The sequence below is a fragment of the Motacilla alba genome, chromosome 9 (assembly GCF_015832195.1).
Source record: "Motacilla alba alba isolate MOTALB_02 chromosome 9, Motacilla_alba_V1.0_pri, whole genome shotgun sequence".
NCBI lineage: Eukaryota > Metazoa > Chordata > Aves > Passeriformes > Motacillidae > Motacilla > Motacilla alba.
Genome location: NC_052024.1, coordinates 12,405,759 through 12,426,940, shown reverse-complemented (window position 1 = coordinate 12,426,940; position 21,182 = coordinate 12,405,759). Strand labels below are relative to the sequence as shown.

Genomic DNA, 21,182 nt, shown 5'->3' with positions numbered 1-21,182 from the left:
CTCGAGCTACTCGGTACCCTCTCCTCCCTGAGGTGAAACTGGGATTGCTGAAAGGCTTTCTTGAACCACCTCTTCCTAACCAGCAGTGCCTTCTGCCGGGGCAGCAGGGACTCGGGCTCAGGTCCTGAGTCTGCTTCCCGCATCCCTCTCTGCCAAAGCGAGTTTAAGGGATAAGGAATCACGCAGGGTGACTTTCTTGGTCCTCTCTATTTCTACTCCTCACGTTTTGTCTCTTTCTCCCAGTAAAGATAAGGGTTTTTCAGACTGATCTGTTCCCCTCCTCTCGTTTGGGATTTGAAGCCTAAAAATGTTACCCCCGAAGCCCGTCTGAAGTGTTCAGAGCATCCTGCCCGGCCCAGTCCTCGGGCACCGGCTGGATATTTTGTAGCTGGCTGGTCGGGAAGTTTCCACAGAAGTGGAAGTGGGAGAACATGGAGTGGGTGAAGGTCAAATTCGGCTTTCTTCAGGGCTTCCCGAGGGCAGGAGCTGTGCCTTGAGCTGAGCACGGTTATAAAGGGGGCTGTGTCTTCGAAGCTATGTTAGAGATAGCGACAAGCATCTTGATGTTTAGGTAGATTACTACCGGAAAAACAAGGCTAAGGTAAAGCCGCTGAGCAGCTGGGGCTGTTCCCACCCCGCAAAGGGATGTGCAGCCGGTCACACGCCGCAGGCCTCGGCGGCCCGGCGGGGCGGGGGTGCGGGCAGAGGCCGGAGGGTCGGGGCTGGCCCGCAGGCGGAGCTCTGGGCCCCGCATGGCGGAGCGGAAAGCAGGGAGGACAGCTCAGCCCCTCACCCAGGGCACAGCCCCGACCTTCTTCCACGAGAGCCGGGTCGGGGGCCAGAGAAGTGCTTGAGACGCGTCTTGACAACGTGTCACCTCTTTAGAACAAGCCTCCAGCTCGGGCCGGCTTTGGGGCCAGAGCTCGGGCTATGGACAGCAGCCATAGGAAAATCCGTACTCAGGATCAAGCTGCCAGTTTGTTGGCCCTGAAGAAGCTGATGTTGACACATTTGAGAGTTTGCCGAGAGCCCAGCGTGTCCGGTCAATCAGAGCTCAGGCCGCTGCCAGGAAGCAGGAGACCTCGGTCGCCTCTCGAGTGGCAGCAGTTTGAGCTCGAGCTGCCAAAGGGCTGCACATACAGGCGTTCAAGTTTTCAAAACATTGCGGGAGATGAGTGGAGCCCGCCCGGGTCTGGGCCCGCTTCCCTCCTCTTCCCCGTTTCTCCGCCTCCCCGCAGTCATGTGGCGGCCCCCGCCCGCCCCCCCAAGCACACAACCGGGGCTCCCATCAACCTCACCTGACAGCGAGGGACACCGAGGGCCAGGTTCTCCTACGCTGCCTGGAAAAGGGTGTGAGAGAGAGCCCTGAGTGGGGGGCAACTGAGAGCCATGAGTGTCTGGCAAGAAATCATCACAACATTTGAAATGAACTTAGGGCAAAGTGGTTATGACTTTTTTTTTTTTTTTAATTGGCAAACTCTTCCAGATGTTTTCTCCCTTGACTGAGAAGTGTTAGAATTGATGGATAACAAGTATGTAGAGATGCAATGTTTTAAGGAGGTATGAGGAAAGCAGCTTTATTTGGGATTCACAGTCTCAGTACATTTGTAAGTAACAGATTCATACTTCCTAACGTTTGTCTCTTCTGTGCACTCCCATTGAGATGGTCATGAATAGGACTGTCAAATCCATTTCGTAGAGCAAGTAGACTTGAAAGTTGAGATATTGTGAGAATGGTGTGTGGTTTAAAATGCCTGCGTAAACATGTTATGTAAGCTTGGGGAGCTAATTGCATCATTTGTCACTTTTCATCATCTCCACTCAGAAAGATGTGTGCAAGGATGTATCTATAGCTAGCTACCTGAATATCAGCCTAGTTTTACAGTGCAAGTATGGTAAATGCAAGCAGAGACAAAATACGTAATTGCAGCCAACCCAGAATATGCAAAGCTGTGTCAAAGATGTCTCCGATGTGGTTATGTATGTCCTAAACTTTAATCTTATGGTTTCCAGCATTGCCTTGCAGCTTCAGTTATGAAAGTAGCTGGGTTGACATTGCCAAGTAGTTTCTTGTTTTACTACTTCACATAAAGCCTATTGATCTCCAACACTTAAATTCTTATGGAAATGCAAAATTCTATGCTGGGAGCTTCACCTGACATGCATCTGGTAAAGAACCCACTGGCAAGTTAACAGCGAGTCAATGTACTAAAATGATGAGTTTGAAGGGATGGGTAGAGAATTAATAATTGCTATATTTCACAAGACTGTGAGGTTATTGGTGGAGCCGTTCTTGTGTCAGGATACAAGTACTGTAGTAATACAGTGGGTAGATATTTAGAGACGTGCTTTTCTTTCTTGGAGCAGAAGAATCTTTTCCCATGTTTCATCAACTTTTTTTAAGTTCACAATCCCCTTCTTAAAAACTTAAATAGATGCTTCCTCCTGTGCTGAAGCCCTAAGCTTTTCTAAACCTGTAAGGCCTCTGTGTGTCCAGCTAAAGCCCAAACCTACACTTCCACTACTAGCACGCAAACCCTGCAGACCGTGTTATTTCCCTCAGGTGAGAATCATCAGAACCGAGTCCACTATGAATGTTTGGCAATACTTTTCCTCCAAGCCAAGGACGGGGATTTTACGGGGAACTACCCTGTAAGTGTACGTGAGAGAAAGTGAGAGAGGGAAAGGGAGAGACTCCCTCTTCTGGGTTAAACATTCAGATTCAGCTTGAACATCCCGATTTCTCGCACTGCACCGGCGGCCAGTGATAACTGCTAAAACTTGTCAGAGGAGGGGGAAGGGGATGGGAGTCTCTCAGGGATCCTTTGTCCGGGCTCAGGCACCGGGCCGGCAGCCCGAGTCCCGGGCTGATCACGCCTGGCCAGGGAGCGGCCGGTGCGGCTCCGGCCGCAGCTTCTGCCGGGCAAGGACCCTCTCCCCGCGCTGGCAACAAGTGCCGAGCACCCGCCGGCAGGACCGGCACCGGGACCGCTCCGGCTGCTGCTGCTCTGGCCGGGGACCGGCGGGGCTGCCCGCGCTCTCCCGGGGGCGAACCCCGCGGCCGCCCGTTGTCTGAGGGCAGGACAGCGGGAACGGGCAGAGGCGAGGGGGAGGCCGGGGCTATGCCCTCCACTCCCGCCGAGGCATTTTTCCCTGGCGGCAGGCGGAAGCCCGGCAGTGCCCGGCCCTGGGCAGAGCCCCCCCGCGCCGAGACCCCGGGCCGGGCCGCGCATGAGGGCGCCGGGGGAAGGGTTGGCGCGGCCGCGCATGCGCAGCCCATCCCCGCGCGCGCCCCCCGCGGCACCGGCGATCTCCCTTTCAGGCGGCGGCGGACCTGTCACGGTGACGTCACGGCGGCGGCAGCCAATGGGCGGGCGCGGCGGTCGTGCGGCCGGCGGGGCAGCGGCGCGGCCGGAGCGCGGCCCGGCCGGTCCCGCCGCGCCGTGAGGGCCTCCCCGGCCCCGGGCAGGACGGGCCGCGCCGCGGGACCTCCCCGGCCGCCGCCAAAGCCTCCCGCCCTCCCCCCGAGCCCACCCGCTGGCACGACCGCCCGTGCGTCCCGCGCCAGGGCAGCGGGACCGGGAAACTTTTTTATTTTGGGAGAAAGGAGAAAAAAAAAAAAAAAAAGAAAAAAAATAGAAAGTTGTTTCCCCCGCTCCCCCCCCGCTGCCCTGTGTATCTCTCCTCCCGCTGTCAGGTGGCTTTTTAGCGTTAGAAGCTAATGAGCGTGGATGCTCTGGGGATCCCGGGGATGGACCCTGCTGCTCTCTCAAGGCGGAACACGGCGCTCAGATTAGTTGACTTGGCGGGGGCTCCTCGCCGCCATCACCACCCCCCTCAGAGCATGACAGGCTTCCCGGGCGTCGCCGGGCACCCCCACGCCACGGCGCCCACGCAGCCGGGGGAACACGCCGCCGAGTCCCGCCTCGGGCCGCAGCAGCTCCGGCCAGAACACATGGGGCACCGCCACCATCCTCATCCTTCTCCTCAGCATCACCCCGCGGCCCTTAAGATCAGCCCTGCCCCTCATCCCCACCACCAGCTCCACCACTACCATCATCATCATCATCATCATCATCATCATCATCAGGCAGGCCAAGCCGAGGTGGTCTCTAGTCAAACGGCAGCGTTTGGCCCGGCGCAGTCACCAGCAGCCCCCTACCCCGTGTCTCACCCAGCCCAGGCTCTGGCAGCAGGTAGGGACTTCTTCATACGCAGAGACCTGCCGGCCCCACTCATGCCAGGGCTGACCGAGCAGCACCCCGCTGCAAGTTCTCACCACGGACTGTTTGTCTCAACAACAGGTAGCTACCCTGGACACCATGGTCACCAGCACCACCACTCAGAAGCTGGGAATCCCTCTCTGTTCACTGGACTCCATGAGCAGCCTCCCCATGCAGCTCCAGGTGGCCATCTAAACGGACAGCTCAGACTGGGGTTACCTGGAGAAATGTACGCCAGGTCTGAACATTTCACTCAAGTACCAGCCTCCAGGACAGATCATTTTGCTGCTTCTTCGCTTCATAACTACGGTGGTATGAATCTGAACGTGAACCTGGCTCCACACCACGGCCCGGGTGCCTTCTTTCGTTACATGAGGCAGCCCATCAAACAGGAACTCATCTGTAAGTGGATTGAGTTGGACCAGACTCCCAAAAAATTATGCTCGAAAACTTTCAGCACGATGCACGAGCTGGTGACTCATGTCACGGTGGAGCACGTTGGAGGACCCGAGCAGTCCAATCACATATGTTTCTGGGAAGAGTGTCCAAGAGAAGGGAAACCTTTCAAGGCCAAATATAAACTTGTAAATCACATCAGAGTCCACACAGGTGAAAAACCTTTCCCCTGCCCTTTCCCAGGCTGTGGCAAAGTGTTTGCCAGATCAGAGAATCTCAAAATACACAAAAGAACTCATACAGGTCAGTATGTAAAGCTCTCTTTACTTTCTTTCTCTCTGTTATTCCGCGTACTGATTTCCTTTTTTTTTTTTTTTTTTTTTTTTTTTAATGTGTCCTTTGAGTTGTTATTGAATGCACGCCAAGTACTTCTGGAAAATAAATTCTCAGATTTGTTTGCTTCTTTACCGTTTGGAGAAGGGGGAGGAAAGGGGGGGGGAAGGGGAGTGAGAGCAAATCTCAGAATTTTGGTCCATATTTTTTTCTGGTTGTGCAGAGAGGTTGCTGTAATGTTTATACGGGTAGATCTGCGTAAATATCGAACGATATAGCTACTATTTCTGCTAATTCACATAGGCGAGGATGTTTTTTTCCGATTTAAAGTAGTCGGGGGGAAAAATGAAATCATTGTGCAAGCTCACAAATTAAAAGTGAACAATGGAAGTTACAACTTGTCTAGTCAGTTTTGACTGATGTCGCTGAGATGCTGCTGCTCGAACATTGTGAGAATAACACAGCTGCGACCTTTTCGTTCAACAGTTCTGTTTTGGGCAGAGGGAGTTTCAAATGCTTGATCTGAATAACACTGACATTTTTAATGAGCATTGCCTTCCAACGACTTTCTGCATTTGCGAATATGGGGAGCTGCGATTTCTGATTCTCGTGAGGGAAAAAAAAAAAAAAGAAAGAAAAGAAACCCTTGTGTTGTTTCGGCCTGTACATTCTGAAATGTCATTTGCAGATCTGTTAAGTGAAATTGGGACATGTGTCAGAAACATCTGTTAGTTCTAGTTAACAGAAAATAAAGTAACACGATGGACGATCTTGCAGAACTACGTTTGAACTCTTCCGGCCAGGAAAGCATTTATAATTAATGAAATTGCACGTAGAAAGTTTTCACACTTCCAGGAGCAGCTTGTGAAGTTGTATTAATTAGTTTAGCAGCCGGTGTTTGTAGTCCATAGCTCTGGCTTGTCCTTTTTTTTTTTTTTTTTTTTTTTTTTTCCTTCTCTAAAGAAGAAGATAAGAAATAAGCCCTTTTTGGAAAATTTAATCTGTTCCAGTATAGGGTTTTCCACCTCCCACCCCCTTCTGTACAGCCTTATGCACTGCGAGGGAAACTACATAATCCTATTGTAAGATCTGCTTACAGCCAAACGATTTTTTTCGCCTTCCAGTTCATAAAACTCCCCTTCCCCCATGCTCGGTGCAGGGCTTGACCTTCCAGGAGTTGCATTTTTTATGATAGAGCGCGACGTGATATAATATGCAGAACATACACTAATTTCGTATCGCTATCATCTAAACATAGCACTGAGATTTTACAGCGACCGTCACTCGTCACCTCATTATTTTTCCATCGCTCTAAGAGGAGTAAGTCTGTGTGCGGGGCGGGGGGGTGGGGGGGAGGAGGTGGACGACAGCGTAGTTGTGTTCCTCGGCTGCCTTCTTGGCCCCCTTTTTCCTCGAAAAAGGGCTATCCCCGGGTCACGCAACTTGTATCCCAGCCAGTTCCTTGTTGGATCAGCACAGGTACAGCCATTAACCGGGAGAGCTCATCTCTTAATGACAGTGTTTTTCTTAAGTAAACAAACTTTTACTGCTCTTTAACGGCCTCACTGTTTGAAGTCTCTGAAGCAGAAAATGGTTAAATTCTTGGGAAAACTGACCTACATCGGAGATGCAGGTTGAGGGCAAACCCGAGAGCGGAGATTTGCGTTTATTAAACACCATTCGGCGCGTCTGTACTTTTGGCTTTAACTTTCTCGGTGATTAATTGCTGTATTGTGCAAACTCCTGCAGGGCCTTTATGGTTCCACCGTTTCTATTAAACACCCAGAAGTTGTCAAAAACGCAATGTTTCTGAAACCCTAATAGAACTCACTACGAATTATTCATGAAGACAGTTCTAGATTCAACACGAAAATTATTGCCTCCTTAAATATTAATGACTTCTGATTTCTCCGAGGCTGGGGAGCAGGCAGAGGGATATCTGGCGATGTACGAGTTTTCCAGGTTGGAGGATAAGGCCGTCAAGGCGGCGGCAGCGGGACGAGCAGGGCGGGCTGGGATCACTTCACCGCCTTCCCTGAGGGCCAGGAACAATAGTGCGAGGCGTGGGACGGAGCCCCGCTCCCTCCCTGCGGCCCCCGCCGCCCCCGCGCCTCGCCCGCAGCCCGGGAGCCGCCAGCTCCGGCTTCCCCCCACCGCCACTCACCCGGAGAAGTTGGTAAATACCTTAATCCACTCCCGGAGACGGGGGATTATGCCACAAATTCCAGGCTGAGTTTCACTGAACACTTTTGCCCAGCTACAAGTGTGGGGGTAAAATGGCGGTTGAGTCTCCATCGCCCGCGGAACTTTGTGCGTGGCTGCGGCTCCGTGCCCGGGCTGCGGCAGCCGGGACCCGTGCGGTGTCCTCTCCCTGCCGGGCAGGGATTTCCTGCTCTCGTGAAAGGAATACTTGCAAAAGGCTCGGATGGCTCCTCTTTATTGAGGCGTTCGGGGAATGCAACCCGGGCAGCTGAGAAAATGCTGCCCTCTTCCCACTTGAAACCCGGCTGCACGGACGGACCTTTCAGTGGTTCTTTCAGGGGGTTAAGCGAAGTTGAACATTTTTCAGCTCGGCAAAGCGCAGTGCGGCGCAGCCCGCTTTTACCTGAATGGAACAAGCAGAGTGCTTATGAGGATGGCTTTCCCTGGGGTCTCCTAACTTACTGCTTGCTTGTACTACACTAATATCCTTGATTTGTTGTCTCAACTTAGATGCTGAAGGTCAAATTATTTCCTTACGTGGAACTCTAATTAGATTATAGGCGGGCGTGTGTCTATGCATATGCACCGCTGTATGTCGACGGTATTTGGTTACAGAATCCGCATCGTTTTGTGAGAGACCTTATTTTTAACCTCTTCCCTCCCTTCCCTCCAACGCCAGATATTTACCCATCCTCTGCGCAAATGTTAGCGGTGCAGGATGTCAGTGCTCCTCATTGACCATTACAGTGCGGAAAGAGCACACTTTAAACGCGGAGCCATGAGCCTCTCCCACCCACCTTGCATAAAGTGCATTCATGTGAAATATTTGGAATGCCTTCCTTTATTTTCCTCTGCTCGCAGCCGAGCCCGATGTAGACTGAGTCTCTCCTAAATTTAATCATGAACGAATTGAGGGGGAAAAAATAAAAACGACAAGCACAAACGCACAGCCCAAGAAATTAAAAAAAAAACAAACCAAAACAAACACACGAAACCAAATATTAGAAGTCCTTTTGGCTACATACGCCATGATGGTGAACACAGTTGCTTTGTTTGCGCTTCACGTTAAGGTTAGGCCATGTATTTTTGTGGAGTCCTCTCCGCCCTGATACTTTTTGACTTTTGACGGATGAGGGAGATATTTTCATAATCGGTTGGTACAGGACCTGGGTACCCCTTGGCAAGCAGGGTTTTGCAGTTTGCTATTGTCAGAGGCAATAATGCCGTCAGCATTTCATCCTGCATCTGGCTGTGGCGTGTTTCCTTGAAAACCTCCTGTATATCGTCTACCACGCCAGGTCCACACGATTCGAGGTTACACTTTCACACGACTCCAGCAACACGATTGTATTTCTATTATGCATAACACCACTTATTATATGATCAGACAATTTAATCCCCATTGCAATTCCTTCACTGGCTGTGTGGGTTGAAATGAAAAGGGAATCCTACCCTCGCGACAGTGCCGTGTGCTGGCCTAGTCATCCTTCTGCTGAATCTTTATCGTTCTTCCCCCACAATCAATGTCTTTCTGAAATATTTCATACTTTAGCACACGGTATCAGCAAGCTGGGGAGCGGGGAAAGGAAGGGGATGTGGATCTTCCATGGCATTGTAATCAGTGCAAGTATGAAGTGGATGAAATATGATCTAGCCCGCTTATGGAAAATATTTCCACGTGCCTGGGGGACTGTGAGAAATGTATTTAACGTTAAAGCCTTCGAAGGGATAAATCACTGACCGCTCTTTCTGCAGGACTTCGGAGTCTGCGGGCACAGCACAAGTTTGCTCGGAACGAGCAGCTCTCCTCTAAGTTTTCCTTGTTTCGGAGCTTTGTCTTTTGCACAAACCCTTACGATGACACACACACGGGCCAGGGGAAAGAGAAGAGAAGCTGGCCGGGCAGGGTGCTCCGCGTGCGGAGCCGGCCTCGCATCCGGGTGGGCACGGAGCGGCGGCTCCGGGGGATGCTCGGCGGGGCCCGCGGGGAAGGGCAGAGCTAGTGAGGAGATTCCGCGGGGAGAGGAGCCGTGGCAGGGCCGGAGAGAGGGGTCCGGGGAGGCTGTGGGCTGTGGGGGTGAGGGATGCGCTGCTCCCGGCCCCGCCGCCGCCGCTAATGGCTGTGCTCGCCCATTGCCTCCTGCAGGGGAGAAGCCGTTCAAATGTGAATTCGAGGGCTGTGACAGGCGCTTCGCCAACAGCAGCGACAGGAAGAAGCACTCGCATGTCCACACCAGCGACAAGCCCTACAACTGCAAAGTGAGAGGCTGCGACAAGTCCTACACCCACCCCAGCTCCCTGAGAAAACACATGAAAGTGCACTGCAAATCCCCTCCTCCCAGCTCCGGCTACGAGTCCTCCACGCCCTCCTTGGTGTCCCCCTCCTCGGACTCCGGCCGGGAGCCCCCCGCCTCCTGCTCCCACGCTGAGCCCTCCGCGCCCGCGCAGCCCGCCGCCAACCTGAGCGAATGGTACGTGTGTCAAGGCGCGGGGCCCCGCGGCCCCCCCGGGCCCCCCGGCGCCTCCCCGCCGCCGCGCCTCCCCGCCGAGCCCCGGCCCCGCTGCTAGGGCGCGCCGGGGGCGGCGGCGGGCGGCCCGGCCCGGCCCGGCCCGGCCGGCACGGGGAGCACCGCGCCGGGCACGGGGAAGCCGAGCGGGAGCGGCAGCGAGAGGCGCTTGGCGCAGGGAGAGAGGCTGCGGAGCGCGGGTGGGCCCTGCCCGCGCCCCCGGCACCGCGCACACGGGAGGGCTGCGCTCGCCTCGGCCGCGGCGCTGCCGCCTCCTCCCGCCTGTTTACATGCCAACTGATTTGCATTCCCTTTCCTTATTCCTGTCCTTTTCCCTTTCCTTCCCTTCCTTTCCCTTCCCCTTCCCCTTCCTCTTCCCGTTTTCCTTTCCTCTTCCCTTCAGTGGTTCCATACAGATTTTCTCTGTACAGATTTTCTCTTGTCAACAGTATTGTGTGCTGCACTGTTCTGTCCGCCCACGATTTTCTGTGAGAGTGTGTTTTTTAAAGAAATATATATATATATATATATAAACTATTATTTGTTACCAATTTGTACAAAATTGATCCATTAAATTTTTTGATTAATTAACCCGTTCGATGGACGTTTCTGTAAAGAATCTCCTTACTTTTCCCTGTTTCTGTATATAAATACATATATATATATTTCCTCCCCCACCCAGTAGTCGCTAATAAAGAAAGGCCCAGGGGGGTGCGATGATTGACTGTCCATTTTAGCTCCCACTGGTAATGACTTCTAATACCTAAACATGCCCGTCCCCACCCAGAGCGCGGCTCCTGTTGAACCGTGGGCGCTGCACTCCCGGGGGGGCGGTTCCGGCGGGCTGGGGGGAGACCGTTCCCTGACGTCACTGCCAGGGCGGGGGCCGGGCAGCCCCCGGCAGCGCGGGGACCTGGGGCCGCCGCTCCACGGCTCTGCCCTGCGAACAGCCCCGAGGAGACAGGAACCGCTCCCACAACGCGGCTTTAGCATCTCCGTGCTGTCCCAGAGTCTCAAACCTACAGGGTTCATTGCACTGGTTCAGAGAAAGAAGGGAGGGGGGTAAAAAAACAAACAACCCCCCAAATAAATAAACAAACCTCTCCACTGGGGTAGCTTGAAACTACCGAATGGTGCCGCTTTAATTACTTTAATTATGTTTAAGAATACCAGATAGTAGAGGCAAATAAATAGCATAGGCTGCTGGAAAGGGTTTCTGTGGCTTGCGGAGAGCAGACAGAAGGCTGCTGTAACCGCATCCTCTGGTGTCTGACAGATCACCTCCGCATCCAGGTGACTGGGGTTACTGTGAGTGTACAACTGTACCCACGCACATACACACATGCATGTTGATACCGAGACATATAAAAACGACGGGAAAATAAATAGCTGGTCAGTGACTAAAGCACCCCAATCCAATGCCCAGTGCTTTCCTTACTTATACAACCGTATTTTTCCCCCGAGGCACCAAAGTCGGCGTTCCTTTCTTCATTCGCCTAAACTCAACAACTTTTGTGTTTAAACACCACGGATAGTGACAACAGCATGTCGCTAATGGGAATACACTTAGGGAATCAGCTAGGTGAGAGCAATGTGTGAAAGAGGAATCTAAACAGGGGAGAGTTGTGCCCCTATCCAGCCCCCGAAACTTGTGTCATGGAAATCGAGAAGTGCAGAAGCCAGATGCGGGTAGGGAGGATATTTCCATCATGTCCCGAGATCTGTTTATTTCTTTATTTCTCTATTTACAGAAGTATTTGGATGTGCAGGCTAATCACCTTTAATTTTTCATTTGCTTGTTACAGATGTCTACCCCGTTGCTCTCAAGGTAATCTAGACAGACGCAGCTGAAAGCCTGAATCTTATGCCTTAGACATCAAAGCAAGCTCGCACAAAGAAGTATTTCTTCACAACGGTGAATCTTCATGGTAAGTTAGGATTTCTATGGCAATAGGCAAGTCATACTTAAATAGTGAAAGGCGAAGTCTGGAGCCCGTCCAGTCTTTTCATTAAGGACATAATATTTACGTCTAACAGCCCCTTTTTCTTGTGTATACAAGTATATATTTTTGTTTGACGCGAACTAAATCATTTTCATTTAATTTCCGGTAAACAAAACCCACGCGAACAGGGCACTTGTTCCAGACCATAATAAAAATGGATAAGACTGTCAGGAAGAAAAGGCCCGCTTGAACCGTCGCCTCGGCTCACTTTTGTTTCTGCTTTCTGCCAGGATCAGAGAATGCATTTGGGATTTGAGGGCAAGTTTCTAAAGGCAAGGAAATGGTTTTTAAGGGGGGAAAGAAAAGGAGAAAGGTCTAATCAAGCTCGGGTTGTTCAAAGGGCCTGATTTTGGGGTTGAAAGTGTGAGTTTTATGGTGCATCAGCATGCCACGTTAGGATCGCTATGGTAATGAGGAGAGCAATAGCAAGCGGCCTTCAAAGGAGGCACACTCCATTTGAGACAGTCTATTAAGATACATTTGCACTGACCTTTGGTTTCATGCTAGCTTAATACACTCAATCTGCTCCCCGCTAGAGATAGACTTCCTCCACCTAATGCACTTCGGCGGAGCTGGGTTTTGCTGGGCTTCGCCCTCCCCCCGAGGCGCGCTCCGTTCCGACGCTGTAGCCCCGGTCTCCTTCTCCCCAAAGTAAGGGACTGCCAGCCCCCCAAGCTCGGCAGGAGCTCCCGCCCGCTGTCCCCAGCCTTTCCGACCAGCTTCTAGCAGCAAAAACTGGCCACAAAGCCTGAGGATTACTTCCCTTCCTCCCCACCAAACGTGGGAGAGGAAGATAGGATGAAGACTGGAAGATCCCCCTCCTTGGGCTGCCCCTGTCTCGGGGAGTAGGTGTCCCGATGGAAATCCCCCAGGAGATGGAGAGCGGGGTGAGCTCCGGGGGGAGATGGCCGTACCCCCTTCTCACTCCGCCCGGCCCCGCTGTCGCTGCGTAGCAGCGAGCGGAGGTTCCGTGGTGCGGGGGAACTTGACACCCGCATGGCCGGGGCCATGGGCGCTGGGCCATGGGCCCGGGAAAGTTAGAAGTCCATGTTCCAGTAATTGTCTTGTTGTTTATTTTATCCAAGTACCCTAGTGAATAGGGGAAAAATAAACACGGGGAAAAAAAATTCAAACAGTTGAGTCGTCTTTAGTGCCAGCCCTTGTGGTTGAATAAAAAGGATGGTCCAATTTCTATTGAGCTGAGAAATCTTTGAAGTGGGAGTTATTATCTGAGAAATTCCTGCTCGTCGTCCTAACAACGCTGATGAAACGTAAAAGGTTCTTTGTCAGCGATTTGTTCTCCTCTCTGTCAAACTCACCCTGCCCGTTAGCTTTAAACCGTTTCTAAAGAGATAAAATCAAACTTTTAAAGATAACTTTAGGGGCCCAGAGGGTGCAGAAAATACCAAACTATCGAATCCTGTGTATAGACATACATCTGGATATATGTGGCTGTGTCTGCGTGAAACTCTGACTGTGTACAGATGTCCATGGATGTCTGTATGACCTTACAGTTCAAAAGTTGAAATGATGTCCATTGTTTTTGTATTTCATCCTCCAAACTTTTCCGTCTAATAAATTATTCCTACACACACACTGCACGGAATGCGATTCTTGGGCGAAGGCAGAAACGTTGGGTTTCATTAACACCACTTTGTGACCAACAAATGTTTTCTTTCCAGTAGAGTGAAAGCAAGAGCGTAGACATAGAGTAAATTCTTTGATCATTTAACAGTCCGAATACCTATCAAGCATGTATATACTGCAATGTATCGAAGTTGTTAACGCATTCAAAGTGATGGCTTCCATATGCTCTCATGTTTTATTGTCTGTACGTGTAACGATAGTCAAACTGCATCCCTTTTGTATCTTCATTTTATAAACATTATGGTATTGTACTGAAATGATTCCCTGATCAAGTTTTATTTAGTAGTTTCTCATTGGATATCATGCAGTGCCCTGTTCGGAATATGAATTCATTGAAGCTGTACTCATCAGTGTACTTCTGTTTTGGTTGTTAAAGAATTATCTGAGCCCAATCCTGCCATTCTAAGCCAAACCATTAATATAATGGGACCTTTTCTGAGTAAAGACAGAGTCAAATTACAGTGGAGTGGGTATTACTATTATTATTGTTGTTATTATTTTTTTGTCTTGTTATATTTATGGGGAAATCTAGCACATTCTTTGTGAACTGTACAGAGAAGAAGCCTCTGAAAAATGTAGCGTGCAGAAAAACATTTACAATGTTGGTATACTGTATCTCTTTCCAGACTTCTTATGTTCCTTATTTTTCTTTATCCCATGTTTGACAATGAAGGAGTGTTCTGTTGTGTGCTTGAACATACTATTTATTTTTAATACTTGGATTTTTTTTACAATAAATATTTATAAGCATTTCATTTCTATGGTTATTTTTACAAATGTGCACTTTTAAATTATGTGTTTGTACTGATGATACCGAGCCATTCCTAAAACACTGTGTAATCAACCTTCTCTTTCTGTTGGTTTTTATATCAGTTGAAAAAAAAATTGCCCAAACCTGTGTACTATTAATGTGGTGTACAATCAAGTATTAATGAGTGTTTTTTGTTGGTCTTTAACCTTTTTTAATGTTAATCGTTTTAGGTTGGCATTTCCATTAAAAGAACAGAACAAAACAAACCCCTTCTTTGACTTCATTTCTGCGACAACATTTTTTCAGATCGCAGACTGCAAACCAATTGTACTTTAAGCATTGGCCAAGGTGTGGGGTGCGGAAACAGAGCCTGGAGTCACCCAGGTGTCCCCCTGTCCCTCTGAGGGGTGGGTGCGTGTCCCGGTTACCTCCGCAGTGGCACTCTGGCTCCTCACGGGCACTGTGCGACTCTGGGGACACTAACACTGGGATGCTGGGCACCAACGCTCGGGGGATTGGCGTGAGTTTTCAGCGAGGGCCACCCCGAGAGGCTGCTGCTCCCCCCCGCCCGAAGGGTTGCTGTTTCGCAGGATGCAAGTTGAAGAATTTCGACACCTCTCCTCCAGAATGGGTCCCAGTCACAGCGAACTAAAACCTTTTTATAAGGTTCCTAGGCGGATTTAGCGCGTTTTATTTCTTTTTTAAGAGAGGGAAATCTTTCTGTAAATTACTGTAAAATTACTGTAAAAACAGTAATCTGAAAGTAAGCCTTCTTTGCCTTGCGCGTTCTCCTGATGGATGTTAACGCGTTCGGGGTTCCGCAGCTCCCGAACCGGCTCCGAGCTCCCTTGGCATGCCAAATGCCAGCTCCGCTCCTCGCAGGGACGCAGCAGCCTCGGGCACAGCGCGGCCCGAGCCCGGCGGGCGCCTCGCGCATGCGCTGCCTCCATGGCTTTCAGAAAAGGAAAACTTGAAAGAAGTTGCCTAACAAACAGAGATGACAAAAAGTTGGCTTTAGCTGCCAGGAATATTGTCAATAGAGAATACATTTGACTACATGAAGGGAGAGAGAGAGAGAAAGAAAGAAAATAATTTAAGAAATAATAGAATTCAAGGAAAAGAAATGAAGGAAAACATTTTTGCTGGTCTGTAAGAGACAAAAACTGGCCCATAAAGGAAAGGAGGGCTAACAGTACATGCTAATTAAAGAATACAATTCTATGGTCTATAATGATTGAGCGAAGACATGTACTTATTACACTTGACTGTCAACAAGGGAAGGAATGTCCCCTCAGACAACATGGTGAGAGACGTGTGGGCATTATTAGTGGCCCTTTTATAGACATTGCCTTTTCTTTCTCAATGCTGACAAACCATTTTGGAGGGAACCATCCCCTGTTGCTTCCTATCATCGATCCCCATGCAAGGCCCTGCATTGTGCAAGTGCATTAATTAAAGACCATTCATTTAACAATAGCACATTGTATGTTCAGGAAAGGAAGATTAGAAATATGAATCAGTAACCGAGACCCGTTTCCGCCACCTTACCGGGAGAAGCGGAGGGGAAGGAGGTGCAGCGTGCGGTTAAACACCCAGCACCACCCGGACGGAGCGGGGCTCCACTCCGCTTAGGCTTTTTGGGAGAGAAATCCTGAAACCGATTACAATTGGAACCAACAACAACAACAGAAAAAAGGTTGTCAAGTGTCTCCGTGGGCGCCAGATTGCTCGACCCTGCTCGGCGCCTCGCCAGCCGCCCGCTCGAAGGGGCCGCGCAGCCCGGCACGGCCCGGCTCTGTCCGGCGCCCCTTCCCGGGGCCGGCCCGCCCCGGCCGGGACCGACCGTGCCCGGGGCTGCTGTGCGTGTGCACACACATCCCCGCACACGTTTGTTACGTCAACAGCTTTTCTCCGGCTGCATGTAGAGGCACAGGCACAGGACCTGCGTCCATCCCTCCCCATCCCTGCGCTGCCCAGATTTTTGCAGTCCAAAGGAAAAACCATCTGGTGCCCCAAAGCCGGTCGTGACACAAACGTGACTTATCGTGAGAAGGTAGAAGGAATACGCAGGGAGAAGGAGGTTATGAGGGAGCGGGGGAAGGACAGAAGACGGATTCCCAGTATCACCCACATGACTTACTAAGCGGCTCCAGCTCCTCTAAAACCTCTGGGCCATATGTTAGTTTATTTACACCCTTTGTCTTTTCGTGTGTCGGCTGGTGAAATAATATTCCTGGGATATAAATGAAAGTAAGCTACCATAAACAAACAAGGGCAGCGCCTGCTAAAGCGATGTGTAACATTTCTGAGTTTCCAACAGAGTATGTCGTTCCCTTGGTTATAATGGGGCCAGGATACAACTAAAGCTTTTAGTTAAAGCTGCTAGGTTTTTAATGCTGAATGTCACGTTGACTCCATTTCCTCATAGATGATTTAGTTTTTTGCAGGATTACACTATGGGATGAGAAGGAGGGGAAAGAACAAAAGTCACCGCAAAAGCAAGTCTTTAACAGTTAAAAAGAAATGGCACAACAGACTAAGGTGTTCTTAATGATGTAACATCTGAGAGAAACGTCTGCAACTTCTCGTGAGGCTGACTTCAGTCTCAACTTCTCCATTTGGATCCACCCCGCTCCGACGCCAGGACCACTCTGGCTCCTTTGGATGAGGCGCCGAGAGCCCACGGGGCTGCAGAGGGTGCGGGCAGCATCTCCCGCGTTTCAAAATCCGTGCACCAACTTCGTTTTCGTCGTCATTAGGCAGCCAACCTCATGGCCGGGCTGGAGCTCGCCGGTCTACAAGGAAACCTTTTTCCTAAAATAAGTAGGACGCTCTAACAGATCGGCAGATTTTTTTCTTACCCCCCCAGTCAATGTTACCCAGAAGATCGGCTCTATACTGCCGCAAAACCCTTCTCCGGGTCATTGCGGGTTACCCGGGCCGGGAAAGCCACCCCGGGGGTCCGGGCTACACCCCCGGCAGCGGGAGCCGGGCTGAGCCCTGCGGGGCTGCGCCGGCCGCCCGGGCTGGGCGAGGCCCCGGGACGGCGCTGCCCGCGGCCAGCAGCTCCCTCCTGCCTCCCCTGCCTCGCTGCCGGCCCTGAGGGTACCTGCTACAGCACGCCCTGAAAATCAGACAAAAGCGCGGACACCACCACTCCCCCTCATCCCCCCAGCTGTTTCGGGAAGACGCACAAAATAAATTAGTCTTCAACTTTTGACTAGTGTCTGCTGGCTTAAATTATCCTCTGCCCTGGGTGGGGGCAACGGTGAAGCAATGCGAGCTCCCGGCTCCAGCGCCGGCTGCCGCGAGCGGCCGGGAAGCAGGGTGCGACTGAACTTGGGCACAAGCTGCCCGCCCGCAGCCCTCCCTCCTCCCTCGTCACGGGGAGTCCCGGAGTGGGGAGTCAAAGGGAGCTTTCAAGGGGGGAGGTTTTGTTATCCCTACCTGAGGACAGATTAATCCCCGCATATACTTGATAAAGATGAAGATCTTGCTGGGAGGAAGAGGGAAAAAACGGGTAGGAAAAGAAAGGAACCACTGGATTGTTATTGTCTAGAAAACAGGCCACCTTAAAAAACCTGTTGTAGAAATACAGAGAGTCCTTTAAGTGTGAAATATCATTTCATTGTAAATAGTCAAAAAAGAGTCGGTAATCCAACTTCCGGAAACTGTTCTGAATTATTTCAGCAGACTCTTTTAAAAGAGGATTAGCAGGGCTTTAGGGGCAAAATCCTTCTGTTTTATTCAATCTCTGATTTTATGTTATAATTACTAGATGTAAAGACCGGCGAATTAGTATGCAGGCGTCGTTCAGACATTATGCAGGTGCTATTCTAATCATTCAGCTTTTTAATTAAGGAACGAGGTAAGAAAACAGAATCATAAAAACACTTTTGTGAGAGCTGAGAAAATCGTGAGCGACTGCATGAATAAAGCCTTTATACCTTATCCTGACAGGTCAGACACCAATTGCCTGACTTACGACCTTTTCTTGCTGAAACAATGGTTAACAGCTTTCTCACCTTGTTCCCATTATAGCCTTTATTCTCGCAGAGAATTTATGGAAATGGCCCTAAAATGCTTACACTAAAGAGGGAGATGCAAAAGGTATTGCAATTTTAATTGGTGCGTGTCCCGTACAAAGATACTTTAATTCGGGTCGTTCGGGAATTGAGGCACTCGGCATGGCACGAGGATTTGGGTAGATCGAAAAGGTTTGAAGCATAAAATTCTCCTTCGGGAGAGGAGGGGACGCAAACAAACAAAAAAGCCACCCAAAGTTGCCGGAATGCCCGGACAGCCGCCACGGCTGGGACGGCGCGGGGTGCCCCTTTGTTCAGCGCATCAGAAGGCATCGTGTTCCCTGGTCCCGCGACGCAAACTTAAAGCCTTTGTGGGGCTTTGTTATTATTATTTAATTTCTTTCCCTTGCCTTCCTCCTCTCCCCTCCTCTCTACCCTCCCTACGCCTGGCACGACTGCATCACGTGTATTAACATATGAATGAAACAACCAGAGCCAATGCACTTAAGGTAATACCTATGCTCCGATCTCGCCTGATTATCTTTTTATAGAAAGTTACATTAACTAATGACATTTACATAAATATGAATAATTAGTAAGGTAAGTAATTCTGCTCCGACGGGGGAAGGCGGAGTAGGGAAGAGCCTGAGACCTGAGCCCAATTTTCGTCTCCGTAGACCTGGACGCTGCTTCGCCCTGGCACTGGACAGGAGGCATGGAGTCCTCTGCGGGGAGGAGGAGAACTGTCACGTTTATATTGTTCTCTCTCTCTTTTTTTTTTCCTCCCCCCCCCCTTTTTTTTTTTCCCTAATGCGAAACTTTTCTCTTGTGCCCCTCTTTTATCTCTCCTCCAGACCTCCAGTTCTGAGCAGAGTTCAGTGGCTGTAAATGATAGGTTCCCAAAAGCATCAATCCGCGCTCCTCTAGTACTTGGCCGAGAACAATGCAAGTATTAGGATATCAGCAGCACTCGAAATGATCACGCGTTAAATTATTTTGCTTTCACGGATGAGGGGGCTTTTTTCCAATGTAAATCAAGCGCTTTAGTTATTAAGTCTGAACACTAATCTCCAACAACCTTTACATAATGTGGCAGAATGTGCCACACCACTTCGCACCTGCACTCTGAATAGAGCCGCCTTTTCAATGTAAGACACGCTTGTTGCCCCTGGGCTCCAAAGGAGTTGTGTGAATAAGTCAAGCTTTTTGAATACCCCTACTCGCTTTCTCTTCCTCCTTTGATCACAGAAAATGTCTTCTAATTTGTCCTTTTTCATTGTAACAACGTTTTCAAGTCTCTTTTTATTTTCCAAACCACATATTTATAAAGAACATAAATCGCCCCAGAAAACAAAAGTTCTCTCCTCGCCAACTGGCCGAGTAGCCTATGACCACTTTGTTATTCACGACGAGAAGGGGAAAACAAAGTTCTCGCGAAGACTGTTGCTTCTCGAGTTTGTCCTAAACAAACGTTTAACTTCGGGACAGGACGCGGGGGGAGAAACATGTTTGTTTCCTTCACAAACAAGGGCAGGTCCATTTGCCCCGGCGATCTGCTTGCTGCTCTCTCCTGGATGGTGGGCAGCTGCGTTTCAACCTTCTATCGGCGATAAATGGCAAGGAGGAGGGCATAAGGGACCGGTATCTCTCTTTGACCACTGGAGTGACTGAAGCCTCCGCCAACTTCCTGAGCCCACCAGACAGCTCAGGGAGAAGCCAGCTGTAGAGAGCGGGTTTGCACGCATTAATTCTTAGCTGACCTGCCTACTTTGACGACCTTCGAGGATAATGAACTCTAATTTATAAATCCGAGAAAGATGTCAAAGTTAATAGGGAGCGGAACCGCTGAAAAAAACCCGCTGGTCTCCTTTCTCCCCCGCCCCGCCATCTCCCCGACACTATTTTTCCGCCGAGGAGTGGGGCAGCGGCTGCCCCGGCGCCGAGTGCGCCGTGCCCGGCCCGGTGGCTCCAGGCTGCCCTGCCCGCTCCGCAGCCCCGCATCAGCTGCGGGGGCAGAGGCGAGAGCCCAGCAGGGATTCCACCCCCTGCTTCCACCTCAGCCCTTTCTCAGACATCTCCGAGGTGCTTCGCCCGAGCGTCTGCTAAGGAGCAGTAGGTTAATGACATTTTAGTGAAGTTGCTCTCTCTGCAGGCTAAGCCCAACCTTAGGAGTTTCTCACTCCTCCTTCTCACAGACGGGTTTCCGGACCGCTCTTTAACATCCCTATTCATTAGCACGTTAATCAAGGCTGTAATCCCAGCGAAGAGGTGCCTGTGCATTCCTGCTGCAGCTAAAGCCGCCTCTCGAGCGTGCACCTATGTGCAGCACTGCGCAGCGCCCGCTCCCCCCTCCGACGGGTGCTTCCACCGAGAGGCTGTTTCCTTACATTACCGTAGGCTCCGGGTAAGAAAACTAACAAACCCTTCTAATACAGTTTAAAACACTTTGATGTCTTGCCAAGAAACACACTTCCTTCAAGAGACAAGTCAACATTTGTTTTTCACATTAAATGGCATTTAGTTGCCACTGAAAAAATGATGCTGAAGGACCACTTTTTAATTCGATGTATAACAACCGCGGGGGTCTAAGAGAAAATAACGGCGAAAGCTATAGACACAAATAACTAAATTACCAAAACGTTAGTATATCTCCTAGGTTCATTAATATGTAACAGACTCCCCAGTTAATCTCCAAAAGCCAGTGTTCCCCCTCTAAAATAGCACTCTGGGACGAATTGTACAGGAGATCAATCACTGCTAATGCAGTAAGGTTTACTGCAAGGGGGGAAAAAGCTATTTACACCTTCAAATAGAAGCTTTTGAGATTTAAGAGTAAGGGTCATACATCACCAAGAATAAATGATTATGAATTGGTAAACGCGCCCTCCAGCCATTAGCTATGCGACGCGATTTATCATTTCTGGGTGTTTTTCTTTTTAAAATCATCTGGCTGTTTGAAAAGAAAAGCATGACGGAGAAAAAAAACACCGCGGGAAAGTTTGTTTTTGCATATACTATAAGTCATCAAAACATGGCTATTCAGAAATAAACGGGGTCACTTATGAACTGCTTAACGAGAGACAATAAAGCCCTTT

The 21,182-nt window shown here is 50.2% G+C and overlaps 1 protein-coding gene and 1 long non-coding RNA gene across 10 annotated transcripts in view; one reads left to right on the top strand and one right to left on the bottom strand.

Annotated features, from left to right (window-relative positions):
- The window catches only part of ZIC4 (Zic family member 4), a 179,003-nt gene that overhangs the window by 4,119 nt on the left and 153,702 nt on the right, over positions 1-21,182 (top strand). For 2 of the 9 annotated variants that reach the window (XR_005258027.1, XR_005258026.1), the window contains exons 1-3: positions 3,682-4,922; positions 9,301-9,625; positions 11,467-11,589. Coding sequence is in view for 6 of the 9 variants with exons in the window: in XM_038146368.1 (XP_038002296.1) it covers positions 3,722-4,922; positions 9,301-9,722 (1,623 nt within the window). In the remaining 3 variants the exon portion in view is untranslated. Of the gene's footprint in view, positions 1-3,681; positions 4,923-9,300; positions 9,918-11,466; positions 14,329-21,182 lie in introns of those variants that run through there. The other 7 variants (XM_038146371.1, XM_038146373.1, XR_005258028.1 and 4 more) reach the window with 6 other exon arrangements.
- On the bottom strand, positions 5,877-9,438 carry LOC119704729. Its single transcript, XR_005258029.1, has 2 exons — positions 7,137-9,438; positions 5,877-6,987 (listed from the first exon to the last, which is right to left on the bottom strand). It is a non-coding gene; the product is annotated as an uncharacterized LOC119704729 (long non-coding RNA).